The 19,001-nt window shown below is 39.1% G+C and overlaps 1 protein-coding gene across 4 annotated transcripts in view; it reads left to right on the top strand.

The window, feature by feature from the left end:
* Window positions 1-19,001, top strand: part of fstl5 (follistatin-like 5) — a 165,936-nt gene that overhangs the window by 47,392 nt on the left and 99,543 nt on the right. For all 4 annotated transcript variants that reach the window (XM_056382850.1, XM_056382851.1, XM_056382848.1 and 1 more), the window contains exon 4: window positions 7,648-7,896. In XM_056382850.1, coding sequence (XP_056238825.1) covers window positions 7,648-7,896 — 249 coding nt within the window. The remainder of the gene's footprint in view (window positions 1-7,647; window positions 7,897-19,001) is intronic.

Genomic DNA, 19,001 nt, shown 5'->3' with positions numbered 1-19,001 from the left:
CTCCTATACCTGCACTGAAATGTTCCTGTCTTGTTTGAAAATACAATATATTTACCTCTTGCTGTATTTCTTTATCTAAGACCTTTCCATCACATGTGGTAATTCGAGGCACACAAGTATTTTGTTCTGCCACTCCTGTCAGCATGTAGTGACTTTGACTTTTGCACTTCTTACATGGCAGCTTTTATTATTAAAGAAAAAATTGCATTTCATGCAAGAGTTAAATGTCTAAAGTGTGAATGCAAATGCTTTTTCTTCACATTTATATGCTTCCACGTCCATGACAGCTGTGGTCAGAGTCATTATGTTTTCAGGTTAATGTACGTCCATACATCCTTCCTATTCTTGTGAAACTGATATCGAGGCAATTTCTTCAAGTTTGGTGGAAACGTTCTCTTGGACTTGAAGATGAACTGATTAGACTTTGATGGTCAAAGGTCGAGGTCACTGATTCGGTAATTATGACAAAATTTCACACAAATGTCTAATAGGATAAAATCATGAAGTGATTTTTTTAAAGATTTTTTACATTTTTATCCAAAAGTTCAAAGGTCAACTTCACTGTGACATCATAATGCTGCAAAACCATTTCTGGCCATTAGTCAGTGCTGTAACTCAGGAACAGATTGTGACCATATTTTACATTTGGTCGGATAGTGAACTGATGACTGGGTGCCCACCTTGGAACTGTTGTGATTATATAGATTGTTTGTGCTGTGGGGTTGAAGATGTATGTGTGAAGTATATGAGAATGGACAAACTTGTGTGTAAACTGCAACTGGACTGGTAGATGGAGGCATGGTAATTCTTGTTTACAGTTAGAAAGCAGAGACGCAGAATAAAGCTGGCAAGGTTTCAGATCAGGAGGTTGCAGAGCGCTGCTTTCATTAAAACATAGAAGGCCTTTATTAATGATACCATGGATTCGTCCATGTCCATTTGCAGTTTGGCTTGATTGAATTCATTAACCGTAACAAAAATAGCAAAAGAATAAGGCCACATAAATAAATAGCGAGAGTGTATCTGCTCCAACCATGCAACAGAATGAGACTTTTTATTTGTCTGCCTACAGTCACATGGTGAGTTATGTTTGACTACAAAAGCATGAACTTACTAAATATAAGAAATGGCATCACACATTTAAGAAAAAAACAAAAAAACCCCAAAAAACTTTGCATTTGTTTTGCATTTCAGAGGAAGGACTATGGAACGGACCCATTGAGGTGGAAGGGAAGTCATCAATGTTTTAAACATAGTGGGTTACTCGGCTCCAAAGGGTTGAAAAAGCTCTTATGCCTCAAATAGCTACTCATAAAATGTTCATGAGTTGTTTATGCCACCAGGAGTAAAAGTGTTGTCACAGTGTGGCAATTAGCGTATGATGGGGGAAGGAGACGAAGTGCATTTTAGCAGGTGATAACACAACACCTCCGTAACGTTGCTGATGGATACAGGTCTACACCTTGGAGGCAGATGAAATTGAGTATTTGACTTGACATGCATAAAGTTGAAGATAACAAAGCTACAACTGGCTGCTTTTCTGATACTTATTTCCACCAGACAACATTTTTTTTTTTTTTTTAAATCAAATCAGCCAAGAATACTTCCGGTGAAGTTGCTGCATATTTCTCCATATTTCAGAACACGGGAGCTTTCTAAATTGACAGCTGAGTGTGCAAAAATGATTATGCATATTTACACTTGTAGACCTGGAATCAACTTTCCATTAGAGACAGGAACTGTATGGTTTTCAACATGTTGATAAATGCAGATTTTGAGTAAACACTCGAGTACCCTCTGAAAGTTAACTGAACTGTATCCTTTGGCAGTGCAGTTGTTTATGGCATGACAATGTTTAACATTTTCAACATTTTTATCAACTGAATAATGTGTAAATACAGAAATCAGTCAAATTATGAAATTATGAAATTATGAAATTATGGATTATCGAATTCAAAACACTGTCCGATGGTTACAGGTTTGTTGAAGTGTCTTTAGGAAAAACTAAACTGCTAGTTGTTCCCTTATTGCAAATCTGAAATTAAATCTAAGAAACTGTGGATACCTATAACTCGAGCTGACTGAAAATGAATTGTGCTCTGTGCCATTAAATTCCTCGCTTCATAAATATTCACTGTTAATAAATTGGTGACATTCAGGAGCTCACTGTTCCACTATTAGACTCTACGACACTGCTAATGGTCACAGTTTAATTCAGTGATTGTTTGAGAAAACCTTGGGTCATGGCAGATTGAATGATGTCAGACCTTTAGCCGTTAATACATTGAATACGTTGAACTCTGTTCTTTGCATGACAGCAGGTTGACTAAAAATACACTTAGCTGCTGCTGCTGCTGCTGCTGCTGCTGCAGCTGTAGGTGCTTGTGTATCCTCTTATATACCTGCTCGACGTCTGCTGAGACTTTCAAAGAACTTAATCAAGCAAACTGTCAGCTGGTGTGAGGGAATGTGACATTGTTTATGTGCCGTGTAAAAGTTTTAGTATTGTTTTAGTAGTTGTTTATTCTGATTTGCATCCCCTTGTTCTCCTTCATGGGCCTTGTGGGCCAGCTTAACTTTGTGCACCGAGTGAGCTCAGAGCCTCTGACTGTTGTTTACCACACTCGGCACTCTCCCTCAGGACTCTGAGCCGCTGTAATGGAAAACATCGGATGTGTACCAAACGAACATTCTTAGTTTAGGAAGAGAGGAAAAAGCCATGCCAGAAAAAGGAAGCGGAGTATAGCATGTTGAAAAAAGATGCTTGTCCGAGAGTAAACATGCTTGAAAACATCGGGGCATATTGCTTAAGTGGATGTGAGCATTTAGATTCAGAATGAGCACCAGAGATGTCAGAAGGCGGCTTGAATGACTTTACACACAGAGAGCGGGTTGTTGCACATTTGTGGAGGGCAGTTTCCATTATACCGCTTTTGTGTTTTTTTCGCAGGCTTGTCTTCTGCTGTGATATCGAAGCTTTGATCCATCTGCAATGACAATCTGATTATGTTGGCCTTGTCCAAGTATGTCTGTTATCCCTGCGCACTGTGTTCACCTCATTACGCATGCATCGAAGGATGATGCCCTTCAAATGATGCACACTGGAGTAACATATGTCAGGACCTTGGTGTTGCCTACATGCTCAGACTAAAGGTTAACATTTTACTGGCACAGGGTGCATTAACTGCCTGCTTTATTTTTAATGAGACAATTCAGACTGATTTTCTTTGCATCTAAATGCATTCTCCATGCTGAAAGCTTTCGCTGATTTTAAAATACTGAAATTGTTGATCATTGATTGTTATTATAGAACTTGATCAAAGGTCATACGGTGGATTTGCAGATGTTCAGTGAACGTTTCGCTGTAGTAATATAAATGTTGAATTAAGGATTTGCAATTATATCTTCCTCTTTTTTATGGCTTTAGTCATAAAGTATGCAAGCTTTTTTTTTTTACATATACTATGAAGGTGATTGGCTGTCGTTTGTGTCATAGTTGTCAAGTGCAAATGACACACAGATGGTGAATGGAGTCTGGCCGTCCCATTCATCTCAGAAACGCCTTTAGGGAATTTCTCCAAATTTGGCACAAACGTCCACTTGGACTTGAAGATGAACTGATTACAATTTGGTGGTCAAAGGTCAAAGTCGCTGTGACTTCACAAAAACACATTTTTGGCCATAACTCCAGAAATCTTATGCTAATCATAATTAAAATTTCATTGTGTTTAATAGGATAAAATGAAGGAGTGATGACATTTTATATCCAAAAAGTCAATGGTCAACTTCATTGACTGTGAAGTGTAGATCCTCTGTGCTGCTGAGTTGAAGATGTGTGTGAAACACCCAGGTGTTAGAATTTGTAGCTTCTTTGCAGCACCAGCTGTATTTGAAGCATAGTTTATTGTCATGACTACAACTTTGTGTTCTATCAAAATCACCTTTATTGGCTGAGCATGTGAACACATACAAGGAATTTGACTCGTTTTTTTTTTTTTTGTTCAATGAATTTACACACTAATACAGTAGACATACAGCAGATCAAGAACAACAAAACATAACACAGTCAGGCCAAATAAATTTCATTTATGTATATTCCTATATCATAAATCAAACAATACTCTTAACATCTTTTACCAAATTCCTCCATGAGATGTATTACACGAGTCTGGACAAAGATCAATGTGAACTGCAATTGCAGTGGCTGACTGAGGCGTACAACTGATGCAGTGTTTTCGACATGCTGCAGTCGACATAATGCTAAGCATCATGTATTTCAGTCCACGCTCTGAAAAAGTAACAGGTCATCGATAAATGAATGGCTGTCCGCAATTCCTCATTTGTCTCTGATGTCAGCTGATGACCAGACCGTTGGATGTGCATACTGATAACAAATGACTGCGCCCTTCGCTGACCCTGCTGGTGGCAGAGGATGCCTGGCTGTGCGACACAAATTCACTGAATAATCATTATGCCAGGGCACCGCGGGGAATTAATAAACTAGCAAATTGACTGGCTCCAATCAGGTCACAGTGTACACACTCGTATCTCGTCTAAATCCTCTGTGGCGGCTAGAGGATAGTGCAGGACTGTGTGTGGGGAGATGTTATGGATGTGAATGAGGCTTAACACTTGAAGTCGGTTTGTTTACCCCGATGTCCAACTGCTAAAATGAACACATTTAATTGAAAGCCACATAGCTGTCAAACGTGAAATTTAAGGATTTAATAATACTGAAATCCTCTGTGATGCCCAGGAAGATTTGAAATTCATGGTCTTTAAATACGAGGAAAAACAAAACCTTGCATTTATGTGGCTCTTATCTGTTAGCAGGATTACACAAGGCTCTGGAAACAAATCTTTAATTTTTGGAATTAGGATTTTAAGGCTGAGACTGACTCCTCGTTTGTAATGTATCTGACCTCAGAAGCAATGTCATTTCTTTAATGCATTACTACAACCATCTGCTGAGGCTGTCTGTGCCCACTGAGTGTTCATCTTGCTTTTCGTGTGAGTCTATCAGTAGATCATACTGCTCGAAGCCAAGTGCATCAAAATCGTAATTAATGCATTGAAGCACCACTCTCTAGTCGATATTTATTGGTCAGTAGTGCAACAGATTGTGTGCAATGTGAGAATAAAGTCTGTGGATGCCAGTCTGTATGCTCCTGGGTTGAGTTATTTTTCTTTTTTGCATGACAGTCTTGCAGTTCATTTGGACACTTATCTAGAGTAAATGCAGTGCAACCCTGTGCTCTACGAATGATAATCATGTGCAACTAATTTGCATCAGCAAATATGCTTTGGAGGAAATGTAATGCCTAATGCAGTACAATGCAACATTTGGTTTCCTTATAAATCTTGTGACATTGTTTGGCAGTGAAAGAGGCGTTTGATGCGGATGGCTGGTTGTGGAAAGTACACGACCTGAACACCACAGACAAGGATTCACATTCTGTCTAATGCTTTATGTTAGAGTTGACTTGATCAATAACGAAGTCGTGATGATCAATCCCCAACTATAACCTAGTGCTGTGAGTTGCCTGAACATAATCATCAAAAAATAATCTTGCTTTTTGTTCCAGGGTTGGATACTTGAGGGGAAATGAAAGAAAAACACATAACAGTGAACATTTGCTGATATGTTTACTTTGAATACTATTCATTATAAGCACTCCTTCTTAATGTTGAAAGAAAAAATTATCTAGATGGCTTTGTTTCTTTCATAATGCACCAGCCAAAGGAACTAATAGAGGCTTGCTACAATAACACAAAACAAAGTTATTATTTTCACAGTCAACATATAGAAATTTAGGGTTAGGGGCTGCCGAGGTAACATACTGTTGGTTTTTCACTGTTTTAGCTATACACAGTTAAGATATGCATATCAGAACTATTGAGTCATGAAATTTTAAGTTAAGTTACTGTAAGGAACTCCTGAAGTCCTGAAAGATATTTTTATCATGTTTGTGGCTGGTTGTTTCTCAGTGAACAAGATAGTTAACTTGAAACATCAAAAAGTAACAGGCGTGGTTAAATAAAGTTTTGCAGAAAATTAAAACATAATGTGGGACACGTCAAGCCACAGTGGTTTAGTTTCCTCTGCCAGATCCTCTCACAATGATTAGACGTATGCTTCTCACCTAATATATACAGGGTGTGTTATATGATTTATTTTGTGCTCATTAAAGAAGAGTTCATGAGACTGTTTCATGAGGCTGTTTACTTTGGTGCTGCAGAGTCTGTTGTGTCAGAGTTTTCGTTCCTCAACACTGTGTTTGAGCGTGTATTGGTTTGTGTGTGAGGATGTGTATTTGAACATTTTAGTTTGCATCGTAGCCATTAAAATGTTCTGTTTGTTATGAGATAAAAGGGCAGTACACTAACACTTAAAAATTTTTGTCCACTGCTTATTCTACTTGTGAAAAGGTCACTTGTATTTTTGTGTGCTTTTTTTCCTCACCTCTACGCCTTGAGGACTATTTCAAAGTGCAATCTGAGCGTGAGCAACCAGCTATTAGAAAGCCAATCTATTGGATGAAGTTCATGGGTTACTGTACAGACTGATCTGTGGCCTGTCAAGACTTGTTAGTGTCCATGCAGTTTGGAAAGGCAGACCACAACACAATCCTCACCTCGGAGAAAATCCTACTAATCATTTCTTGAAGGAAAATCTTGTTGTAAATGAAGCTATCCTCACATTCTTGCTGTATATCCCTTTTTTTTTTATTTTTTAAAAACATTAATTTTCTAAACTATTTCTCTTCCTGCTAAAAAAACAAACAAACATACAACCTGCAATATTTGGCTCTATTATTACCTTTTTTCCTTGCTACTCCACTAATCCCCACTGGGAAACTCTCCTTTTCTTGCTTCCTCCACACAGTGGTCAGAGTTCAGGGTCTGCTGTGGAACTGCAACCCCGAAGCCAATCACAAATAAATTTCCCACTCAAGGGCACTTTTCCTACATTTCATCTTGCTTTTCTTTTCATTTCAAACCCTCACCTCCTCAGCCCTCAGATCAAATGAATACTCAGTGACATTTTAGCTCTCATCATTATAAGGGTCATGTTTTCTTAGGAAGTATTGGTAACGGTAAACCACTCTATACCGTTTCTAATTTACGAAAGAAAGAAGGAAAAAAAGCCTTATATCTTCCACTGAGACTAAATGATAGTGTCAGATGTCACATTTACAGGAGGTGTTTCTCTCTGCTGGTTAATTTAAAGTATTTTAATTGAACTTTAGGTTTACATGACATGTTTGCAGTCTTGCTTCTGCATGTGCATATATCAAATGCCAAAACAGGACATGTTTTTGTTGGCATTGCATTTTGGGGGATTTGTGGCATAAAATAAACACTTTTTTTTTTTTTAATCACTCCCACGGTGGGTGCTTTGTAGAGAACTTGACTTGCATAATTTATGGATTTGACTGACACTTTGTGAGTTGAGAAAAACACCATCCAGTATCGATGGGGATTCCCTGAGGGGTGACGGGACTGAAACCGCCTAAATGAAGCCCAGCCTGTAACAAGAGCTAAAACCGAGGCCTTCCATCTGTTTCCGCAGATACACACATCACTGATTGTGGTCAGACAAAAATTAACTCCTTTTTTTTTTTGTGTGTGTGTTTGTTACTGCAGGTTTTGTTGGACACAATGGCTACCCAGGTCCATGTGAACACAAGTACTGTGGTCTGGGGCGTCACTGTGTGGTCAACCATGAGACTGGCCAAGGGGAGTGCAAGTGCTTGGACCACTGTAAACCGCACTACAAACCCGTGTGCGGCTCGGATGGGAAGCTGTACCAGAACCATTGTGAGCTCCACCGGGCCTCCTGTCTGAGAGGACACAGGATTACCATCACGCACAGTGAGGAGTGCTTCTACAAAGGTAAGAGCTCCTGTGACCTTTCTCTAATACAGGAAGCGTGTGGACCAGTGGATACTGTGTCTTGTACCCTTTAAGTATGTATTTATCCAAACTGTGTAATTTTATTTACGCTAGCTATCTAGTCCCCATGGAACACAAATGCTTAACCTTAGAGCAGTGTCAGTGCTATGTCTGACCTGTTGAAAAACACAAGACTGTGTCTAGGTTACTTATGACTTTTCAATGTAGAAGAAGAAGAATAACCGAATCATCTATGAGCAAGAGACTTAAACTGGGTGGGAACTTGCTCTCAGCCAAATGTTAAGCTAGTCTACTCCTTCAGCCTCTTTGGCAAATAACCAAGCGTCATTACGAAGTTCCCTTCAGATTTTGTACTTGTTAAATCTCAATTTTGGCATGTAGACATAAACAGTTCGTACCCTAGACCTAAATGGTTTATTGAAAAGATTTCAAACATACAGCAGCACTCCAGGAAAAAAAAAAAAAAACTCCCCCACATGCCGTGAATAGACTGAACTTGGTGTTAAAGGAATAGATAGATTTTTGGAATATTTTGGGGAATATATTTGCTTTCGGGTGGAGGGTGTGATGAGAAGATTGATACCATTCACATATCTTTCCATTAAGTATGAAGCTAAAGGCAGCAACATGTTAGCTTAGCTTAGCCTACAGAGGAAAAACAGGGAAACACATTTCCTGGCTCTGTCCGTAGTTAAGAGAATCGCCCTCTCAGCACCTCTCAAGCTGATTAATTAAGTAGTTTCCATGCAACCAGCAGAGATGATGGGAACTTAGTATTCATATCAAACAAATAGTCCAGACATTAATTTTTATATTTGAGGCTTTGTACAGATAAACCAAATACGATTTAAAGTGTTAATTAGTGAGATTTTAGAGGTGTTGGAAGGCGCAATTTGTTGTCTTTGGACTGGGAGCACAGCGTATTTCCCAAAATGTCAATTTATTCCTTCACAGTGGCGGCAGCTGTGTAGAAATCAGATAACTTTTCTTTCTTTTCTTGTCTAACATAACATTCTGCATCACATCTTGTTCAACACATGGTAAAACTGTACGCAGTAAAAGTGGATCCATCAAGCATCTACATTCTCATCTTGTCATGGAGAAAAATAATGATGTTGGTGAATACGAGTGGGAATATTATACAGGGAAAAACATGAAAAGCAGCGTCGTAATTAGGGGGGGTATCTCTAATGTTCTCAGCAGAACAATTACCATTCTGAAGTAGATTCATGGTTTACTGCACATTTTAATACTTCATGTCAAAAGACAAGCAGATACAGTACATCAAATAACACAAAATGACATTTCAGACATAATGTAGTTAACACAGAAGGCAGCGTAGAACATACAAGATCTGTAAAAATGTTGACAAGTATAATGTTGTATAGTGAACACAACGTAAAGAACAAAGGACACAATCTTAAACCAGTCATATAGCTGTCTGTAAAATGCACAGCTCGGTTTAAAGGCAGGAGCAGGTGGTAGTGCTGTAGTGTTCATATTTCCCCAGAGAAGGTTGACTGCTCTCTGCCATTTATTGTATAAACACAGCAATTATTCTTAGTCCCTGGAAACGAGGCTACTCTCCGTTTTGTAAAAGTAGACATCACTAAAGTAAGAGCTCATGACACTCAGCACCTTTGTTTCACTCAGGGCGAAGGGGAATAGTTGCACATTGCTCTCAGAGAGCATATTCATAATATTCATGAACAACTGACTGAGACTCTGCATTGATTTGACAGGGTTTCTTACCTCACTTGTTAACTTTGAAAAGTAACTTCACAGATGGCTGGGTATGGCTTTGCATCTATGTATTGTTGCACATGAAACTCTCTGTGGTCCTCCCCACAGAGAGGTTTTTTTTTTTTTTGGGGGGGGGGTGGGGGGGTGTTAACATCCTCGGATTTTAAAGCCAAAACAAACCAAAACAAAAAGAAACCGCACGTCCTCCTTACCAAGTGTGCGCTCTTCCACTGCTGAAATGTTCAGTTTAGAGATGAACAAAGCCAAACTACAGGGAGGAAAACATGTACAAGCTTTTACAACAATTCCCAACACTACACAAGAGCCAACATACAAACCGTCTTTTAACAGATGCATCATTGCTTGGCATACATTTAAGAGCAGCCTGTGCAGACACAGTGTAGGTAAGCCAACGTGAACAATCAAAGTATCTGTTTGATTCCAATCACAGAAAAAGGCATTCGGATCAATGGTACATCCCTGGTGGGTAACAATCCTAATCAGCCTCTGTCATGTGCCCTGTCCTGTCAGACTACCCCCTCCCACCCCCTCTACACCAATCAGCATCTATCCGCAATGCAGAGTGGGATATTTGACCAATGTCAGGCAATCAATATCGGATCATCAGGAGCCAAAAGAAGGAATAAAAAAAAAAAAAAAAGCCCTTTTTTCTCCCTTCATCTCATCCCTTGTTCAGTCCAGACAGTTTTTCTTTTTACTGTGACTGATGTGTAATCAATTTCTCATTGGATGAGATCTCCAGGAAGACAACGCAGGAACCTGTTGGTGCAATTAGCAATCGCAGCCAAACACAGTTTTCTTCTCTGCGCTCTCAGATATTTAGAAATAAAATCATAAATGATAGAAATGTTGTTTACATTTTTAAAGCTGTACATAGGCCATCAGAGGGATTCCCTGAATAATAAACAGCTGCAGAGAATTTGTTCTTTGTTACAACTACAAAAGGCACCGTGGCATTCAGAGGAAATGGATAATTGAGCAAATGTAATAGAGCTTACAACCAAATCTAGATGTCATTATGATTCAGAGGTTATTAGTGGGTAAAATGGTATGTGCCCTCAGTGGCATGTTAAATGTGTCACTTGATTATTTGTCCTCCAGGTAATGGGTTCAATTTAGCTAGCAGTATGGAGATATATACTCATTATCGCAGCATAATAATGAATTTCCTGCAGTTACCTCCACCGAAGAGGTTATGTTTTTGGTCCCATTTGTCTCTCTGTCTGCTTTAGGTACTTGGAAATCTACTTAACAGATTTCAATTAAATTTAGTAGAAAGCAAGTGATTACTTTTTAACCACGTTAGCAGTTGGCTCCAGGGATGGCAATGTCTGTCGGTCCGTAAGTCTGTCCACCACCCTGGTCCAGACCTAAATATCTGAAGAATTATCACATGCATTGTCATGAAACTTCATAGAGACATTTATGTTCCCCACAGGATGAAGTTTATTAAGTTCCTCTACTGTCACCAAAACATCTCAACAACAATTTTATAGATTGCCTCCTCTGACCTTTTGTCCAATTCAATCATCAGGTCCTTTGGTTCATCACTAGAAACCTGCAAAACTAATGTCATTCCCATCAGCTTCAGCTGTACGTTGTGTTCAGTGCCAGTTAGCTAATGCTAGCATGCTAAGAGGCTAAGCTAAGATGGAGAACATGGTAAACATTGAACCTGCGGCCCCCCACAGAGCCGCTAGAAGTCACCTATAGGTCAGTTCATTTAATCTGGACCAAGACAAAAAAATTATATACTGATCTTGATTAGGTTCACAGTGACTTTTTATAGACAACCCATCAGGAGTAAACATGAAGTCATACGGACTGACAGGTGACTCACTGATGGGACTATTTGGTTATATCATTCTGCATCATCAGCGCATCATCAGGACCCATGAGGGAAAACCAAATTCTGGTGATTGACAGTAGGTCAGTCTTTTTATGTTTATATTTATTCTCTCTGATAACGGCTCACATGGAAAGAACTGATTATGATCATTGTTAGTGTTATTACTGCGATCTAAGTTGTGATTAATGTCAAACAGATAAGACGAAAAAGAGACGCACTGCACAGCAGCATACTGAGGCCATTACTGTGGGATGGCTATGTCGTTACAAACAGGTTAAAGTCGCCCTCACTTGTGCTGACGCTCATAACTCAGTACCATGGTTACCCAATGATTTACATACACATTGCTTATACAGATCGATTAGAAGATTGCTTCCTGAACATTTCACAAACAGCAGATGGATTTAATTGTAGTTTATCTCGTGAATTCACACTAAAGTCACCTGTCGTCCATCACAAAATAGAGACCACAAACAATCTGCACCAGATTCTGTTTGGAAGTGGACTGAGACCCCAAGAATTTAGGGGTGAACCCACCCTTAGTGTGATTTGTTTGGGTCTGCAACAATAACAGCACTTGATATTTTGGCTCATTAGTTGGCAGACATATGCACTGTCTTTGTACTTTCTTGTTGAAAATCTGTTTGACGCTGAGTCTGTCATTGGAAAGATTGTGTCATTTCTTTCCAAGTAGGTAGTGCACTCAGCCAATTGACTACAATACTAAGCATAATGCATTCAAAAGGATTTTATTAGGTTCATACTGCCAGCGTTTTTAGTGGTGTGTGTGACGAGCTGATCACTGATTGAATAATACATTTTACCCTCAATTTTACAATGACACATTTTGCGAATACAAAGTATGAATATAGAATTCAAATATAGCACTGTTGAACACATCAACAGCATGAATTGCATAAACACTATAATTGTAATCACATATGAGTTTGATTTATTTTTAAGGGTCGAGTTGTTCACTCAGTTGTTGCCCCCAGTACTGCGTGGAAAGCTCGTCATTACAGCAGCATAAGGTGTGCCCTCTGTCCACTATATTAAACTGGTTGTAATCTATGACTGTAGGCTGTTAAATTCAAAATACAATGCCATAAATGAACTGTCAGTGCCAGATGGATGACATGCCGGATCGCCTAACGCTCTGCTGACTGCCACAAATTGGCTCATACTTTTCTTGTTGTTAGATATACAGAAGCTAATGAAACAGCGATCAGCTGGTCACCGATGGTCTATTTCCATCATTTATCAGCCGCTGACATTCGGTGGCCAAACAATCAGTGCAAAACTTAGTTTAAATTATTTATGTGCAGGTCATCTTATTTTAGACCCATATGTGTTCAGCAGATCTGAAATCCAAGCTAAAACCTCCAGTCCCCTAAAACACTGCTGCTGATTAAACACCGACCCTGCTCCAATGCAAATGTTCAGGAAACAGTGTGTTAGAGATATAGCCAAGAGAGCTTTCTATTATTATGTTTATATAATGGATTTACATATTTACATTTCTCTTGGGTATTGTATGATATTGCTTGTAATTTATAATTTGAAAGTAGAATGAAAGTGCTACATTAGAATATGATGGTGCAATTTCATTGGCTCATTCTTTAACAGAAGCTATTAGATTGTACCATTATCGACTGTATTCAAATGTCACAGTGATGTCTTAATGAGACCACATAGCATCAGTCCAGGGAATCTCATGATCACTGAAGATTCTGCTTCATATTAATTTGACATCCAGACAATTGGTCCCCTTGGCAAGCTTAAACATAGCGCCCCTGGAAATGATTGCTTTAGAACTGACATCCATCTGCAAAGAAGTGGAGCCACTATTGGTTCTGGTCCCAGTTGGATGGGTTGGATGTTCGAAATGGACAAGACATGTCAGCCAGACCTTCTCTGTGCCTCTTATCTGCCGGGGAAGACAGGATAAAAAATGACAGCCATGTGTTGACTGAAGCTTCTCATTAGCACTGGGTAGAGCATATGACCCCCATTTTCCCTTCGCACTGAATGGCAACTTAGCCAGGATCGGATCTGATTGAAAATTAAGTGGTGCACAAAAGCCTGTCCAATCTGCGGAGGGCAATGTGTGCATGAAGGCGAGCAATCCCTGCAGCAGGCAATTGCCACAAGCGGAGACAATTAGGGCTAAGGTTGCGGCACATCAAGCAAGTGGTTTCAGTGCATTCAGCACATCCAATTATCTGGGAGATCATACATTTAGAAAACCTTCAGACATTTGCCTCCCAATAAACCTCCTGTGCCTGAGCTTCTCACTTTTTTATTTACTACTTACTGTACGGTTGCACTACATCATTTGCTTTGCTATTGCATCATGTTGGTGGGGAAGACGGTTCAAAGTTTTGCATGGGCGTTGTTTCAACATCGAGACAAGCTGGTATTGTTAGATTACATCATACCTGTATAAAGTAAAATGGCCTGTTGCAGATTTCCTTTATTCGGATGAAACATTTATTTGGATGTTTTAGGGGAAGATGCATTCATTTTTAAATGTTTTGTTTTTGTCCGAATGCAACCACATCCAAAACAACGTATCTCAAATGACATAAAGATATTCTAATACAATACCCACGTGTGGGTGAACACACTCACCTGTCATGCGGAGTTTTAACAGATCATGTGATGCATTCAGGTAATTTCCAGTAAAGACTTTGGTTTACACTGAATATATTTGAAAACAAAAAAAAAAACCCACTGAGTTTATTAGTCACAAAGTTTTCCTTATGTAGCAGGTAACTGTGACACCAAATTGACTAAAATGTAAAATATGTAAAATTAGCATTCTGCCTTGTAGTTTCATGATTAACACAGCTGACGACGGACTCGTATTGTAATGCAATAATGTACTGGTTTTAATTACAGTAATGCTTTTAATCAGAAATGGGATGCTGAGTATACATAAGAATTAATGTCAAATTATGATTAATGACTGATATCTCACAGCCTAGAATACCACTTTCACTTTTATAATTAAAATGCAATTGCAGCTGCTTGATGACCTGTAGTGTGCTAATGATCTCACCTGCACCCTTGCTGCTCTTGTCCCTGAGCCTCTGGCCTCATCCTCCTTGAGTCATGTTTGTATCAGCTGTTCCCCGTAGGGCTACAACTAATGATTATTTTCATTATCAGTTTTCCCTGCTGATTATCTTCTTGATAAATCTGTTTGGTGTATAAATATTACAAAATAAAATAAAAATGTCCGTTAGAGTTTCACTCAGCAAAAGCTAACGTCTTCAGGTTGCTTCTTTTGGCTGACAAATCTTCATGTGAGAGGCTAAAACCTGAGATTACTGGTCTTTTTTGCTTGAAAAATTACCTACACGATTACTCGGTTATCAAAATCCTTTTTCCAATTAATTTTCTGTTGATTGACTAATCGATAATTGGACACATTGTTTCTAATGTCTAATCCACCTGGCCAAATGGCAAGTACCAACAAACTTAAAACATGACCTTCAGCAGTTCTGACACCGTCTTATCTCAGAGAAAAAATACCTTTTTCAACATTTGCTATATTAATAAGTAGAATAACAATCAGGTTTGCTTAATTAAGTCTCATTTAATTTCTTTCCTGCTTCACTTTGTGACAAACATGGACTGAGTTGTGCACAGAAACCATCAGGGATGTGAGGGGTACAGGGAGTGGCAGTGGTACGAGCTGAGTGTGTACCAGTTAACCCTTTGTGGATGAGAAGTTCCTCAGGGAGGGAACATCGCATTTCTGATTTTGCAGTCAGAGTCAGTCACAGGGTTTAATGTATCTACTGTTAGTGTAATCAAGAAGGGTCGTTTGGAAGCCATTTGGGTTACATTACAGACATTTATTGGACATTTTCTCAATGCTCATTCAATCGTAGACTGTGAGACTAGCTGCACAGAGATGCATTTTTTTCTTCTCTCATACTATAATACATAGTGACTGTCATCTTAATAATCATTTTGCATAGCCTAAGTCTCTTTTTTCAGGGAGCTTAGCTTAAATTCAATAATCAATTACAACCCTTATCTTCTCAAACAAACGGATTACTTAAAGCTGTTGTTTCTGATTTTTCTCTCTACACATGCCCTCAAAATACGACAGTATCCTACAATATATCAACTGTATCATTCCAATAATCTTTTCATTAAACCTTTTTACTGGTGTGTTGCTCACAGGATGTCAAGTAGACACTGAAAGTAAACTATAGCTTAAATTAATCCCTAGTTTTTATTTAGTGGTCAGTTTGTGTTAAAATACTGTATGTGGCTGTGGTTTCAAATTTTCTGACATACACTCTATATGTATATGATGTGAGCACTGTCTTAATCTATAGTTTGGGTTTGTTGCTCTTTGCAAAAACAAAAAACAAATTATAAAAGCCTTAGAGGTTAACTTAGGTCAAAGTATGCTTTTTTTTCCTTTCATTCTAAGTATATCATTTCATTGCGACTGCAGCATAATTACATTTTATATTTTTCAGCAAACTGAGCACACACGCTGCATAGCAACAATGAACATCTGTAATTAGGTTGCGTCTATAAAAGTAAGGCTTGTTGAACTACAGTGCTTTTGTTGTTAGCTGCTTTCCTGGCATCTCTGTAGAGCAAACTCTTTGTGGGTGGATCCCCTGGGCTCTGCCAAGAAAAACATGCTCATGAAGCATCATAGCTTCCGGCCTCTAGAGACCTTCTACCTTAACGATGTGTCTGCGTCTTTCCCACCGGAGAAGCACTCCAGTGAGATCAGCTTGTGTACAGTAAAGGGCTTCAGAACCTCCTGTGTGCTCTTGCTTTCTTTTAATGACTCTGTGGCGCCATTAATGCTGCAACCTCTGTACGAGACCTGGCATTGTCATCGGCAGCAGTGCCAAAGAACAAGCTCCTCATTAAAATCTAGACCTGTGGATCATTAAGTTTGCAAGGACGTCCAAACCATTGTCAGCGGCAGGATCTTGGTGCCGGTCGACTCTGAAGTTAGAGTTCGTGTACTTCGTGATCAGCTTTGTTGATTAAAGGTTTTACTCCAAAATGAGATTCACAGATTGATTTATCTGAGATCAACTGACACGGAAATAAAAAACGTTTTTTTTTTAGAAATGGCATCGGATTTAATTATTTAGGTTATAAAATAAAGGTGGTGACTTTTTCAGGCTCTCTAATCTTCTTTTTTTTTTTTTTTTTTTTTTTTTTTACACTGAAAACTAACCTTCACATGTTTTATCTGACTTTTAATTCTGAATTTTGGACATAAAATCTCAAGACTGTGGCAACTGGCTAAATGTTCCTCAGGGCAAAGAAGATTAATGTTCCAGTCCAATCTATCCAGATTATGTGCTCATCAGCTGTGTATCAGATCAGTTGATGCAGGATCAGATAGGGTTTTTTGTAACTAAGAGCAGCACCACACACAAACACACAAACACAAAAACACACACACAGACACACACACACACACACACACACACACACACACGTACACATAAGCACTGCAAAGGCTGTGTGACTATCTTTGTCGTGTGTAAATCGACACCACACTCCTTTTGGGTGTCTTTTACTCTGAAAATGGATATTTGTGACAACAGCCTTATCACAGTAAAGAAAAAGACAAAGGGGCAAACAAGCCATTACGTGAACGATAAAGATGCTAAGAGAGTAACGCATCAACAGCCTTGAAAGTCCTCAGCTTGCATGAGCTCAGTGCCAGTTATCATTGTGCCATTTCAATGGTCAGTCAGTGAATTAATGTTTGACATGATACAGAGAATGGAGAGGTACAAGCCCAGGTCCATATGACTTGCTGCCTGAAAGAATGCAAGAAAATTAATGTTTTGCAGCATGTTTTGAATGAATGGTGCCTCTTTGACTCTCTCTGCCATATTTTAAAAGGGGAAACTGAAAAGGTTAATTGTCTGGAGCGATGACATTGAGCATTCGTATGTCCCTTAATAGTGAGCAAATTGACGTTTCACAGAACTTGATCATTGGAATTCTTAGCAGAATAGAGCCGGTCCTATAAATCAGTGCTGGAGCCTAACAGTGAAACAAAGATGTTGTCACTCTTTTTCATTGATTTTTCCAGCTTTTTTTCTCTGACACGGGCATCTGCTAATGATAGTCATATCACTGAATACATGGCACCGTTAGCCTCCCTTGTTATAGCTGAATGAAGACTGATGCAGTAGAAAAACAGTGTAGATTCATGACATAGCTGTAGGGACTAGCACTGGCTCATTTGTTGAAAACTGATATGGTAAGGGAAATTTCAGAGCACAATGGTCTCATCACTCTTTGTGTCTCGGTTTGCAGGAATAGCTTTTCTCATGCAGTAGTCAGGAAGGGTGCATTAGAGAAGGACAGAGCATAACCAATATTAATACACATGAAATATGGTGCAGACATGGAAAATAAGATGAGGGTGAAATGTTATGCCAAGGTGAATAAAAATTCTCCAACAGCACACATTGGGAAATCTTTGATCTCATTGTTTTCTGAGTAAACCTTGTGCCTAATGACATAATATTTCCAGTTTTCTACCCAGGACTCCACAAACACCAGTGGCAATGAGATGTATTTGTCTTGCTTGCACTATTGATCCAAAGGTAAAATTACAGAAACCTGCAATCATGGGCTGAGTTGCATAGTTTTCTCTGTAGTACAGTGGGGCTTCAAAGGGAAAATGAGGGTGAAAAGTCACTGCAGATGGCGAGGACAGTTAATATTTACTGAATGACACGACCCAGTCCTTGTGCTGTTTGACAAGGCTGAGCAGCTACAGTAGTGTAATTTTAAGGGCTGCAGGTTCAGTTTGTTTACTCACAGCTCTCACTCCTGTCACAGTGACAAAACACTGAACCCCCATCGTGTCACCTAAATTAGCTGGCGAGTCATTGGTTATAGGTTTATGCAGCGGCTCCTGTCATAAATGGGATTTGTTAAAAGCTGATGCCTTCAGTCTCAACAGTAAATTATGGCAACCTGAGCTGTTTACCTGCTTTATGTTCAAGGCCTGTTTCCCAAAAGCATCTTTAAGTCACAAGTGGTAAGGGATCACTTCACAGTGACACAGAAAGGTCCAGGATTGAACTCAACCTCAACTCAATTTGCATACTTGTGTTTGTGTAAATCTCTTCCTAGAGTCCAAACAACAGCCAATTACACTTGTTACATTTGTGATGTATTTTCAAAAGACATCTCAGCTAAGTATGTTCTTAGAGAGACATTAAAAGAATCATGAATTAACATCTGCCTCCTCAAAAGTTTAAGAGCATCTCCAGAAGATGTACAAAATGCTGTTTTGTTTTTGTTGTATTTTCATCCCAGCCACCGCTGTCTGGGAATAAAACTGATATTTCATGAAATGGAAACAGGGAAAAAGATTTTATTTGAAACCTTCACCAAGAACCTTGTTGCCCTCTTGTGTACTGAGCGGTTTCCACTGGGCAATCTGTCC

This window comes from Seriola aureovittata, chromosome 8, assembly GCF_021018895.1.
Source record: "Seriola aureovittata isolate HTS-2021-v1 ecotype China chromosome 8, ASM2101889v1, whole genome shotgun sequence".
In the NCBI taxonomy this organism is placed as follows: domain Eukaryota; kingdom Metazoa; phylum Chordata; class Actinopteri; order Carangiformes; family Carangidae; genus Seriola; species Seriola aureovittata.
Note: the sequence above shows the minus strand (reverse complement) of the source record. Positions and strands in the feature narration are given on the sequence as shown.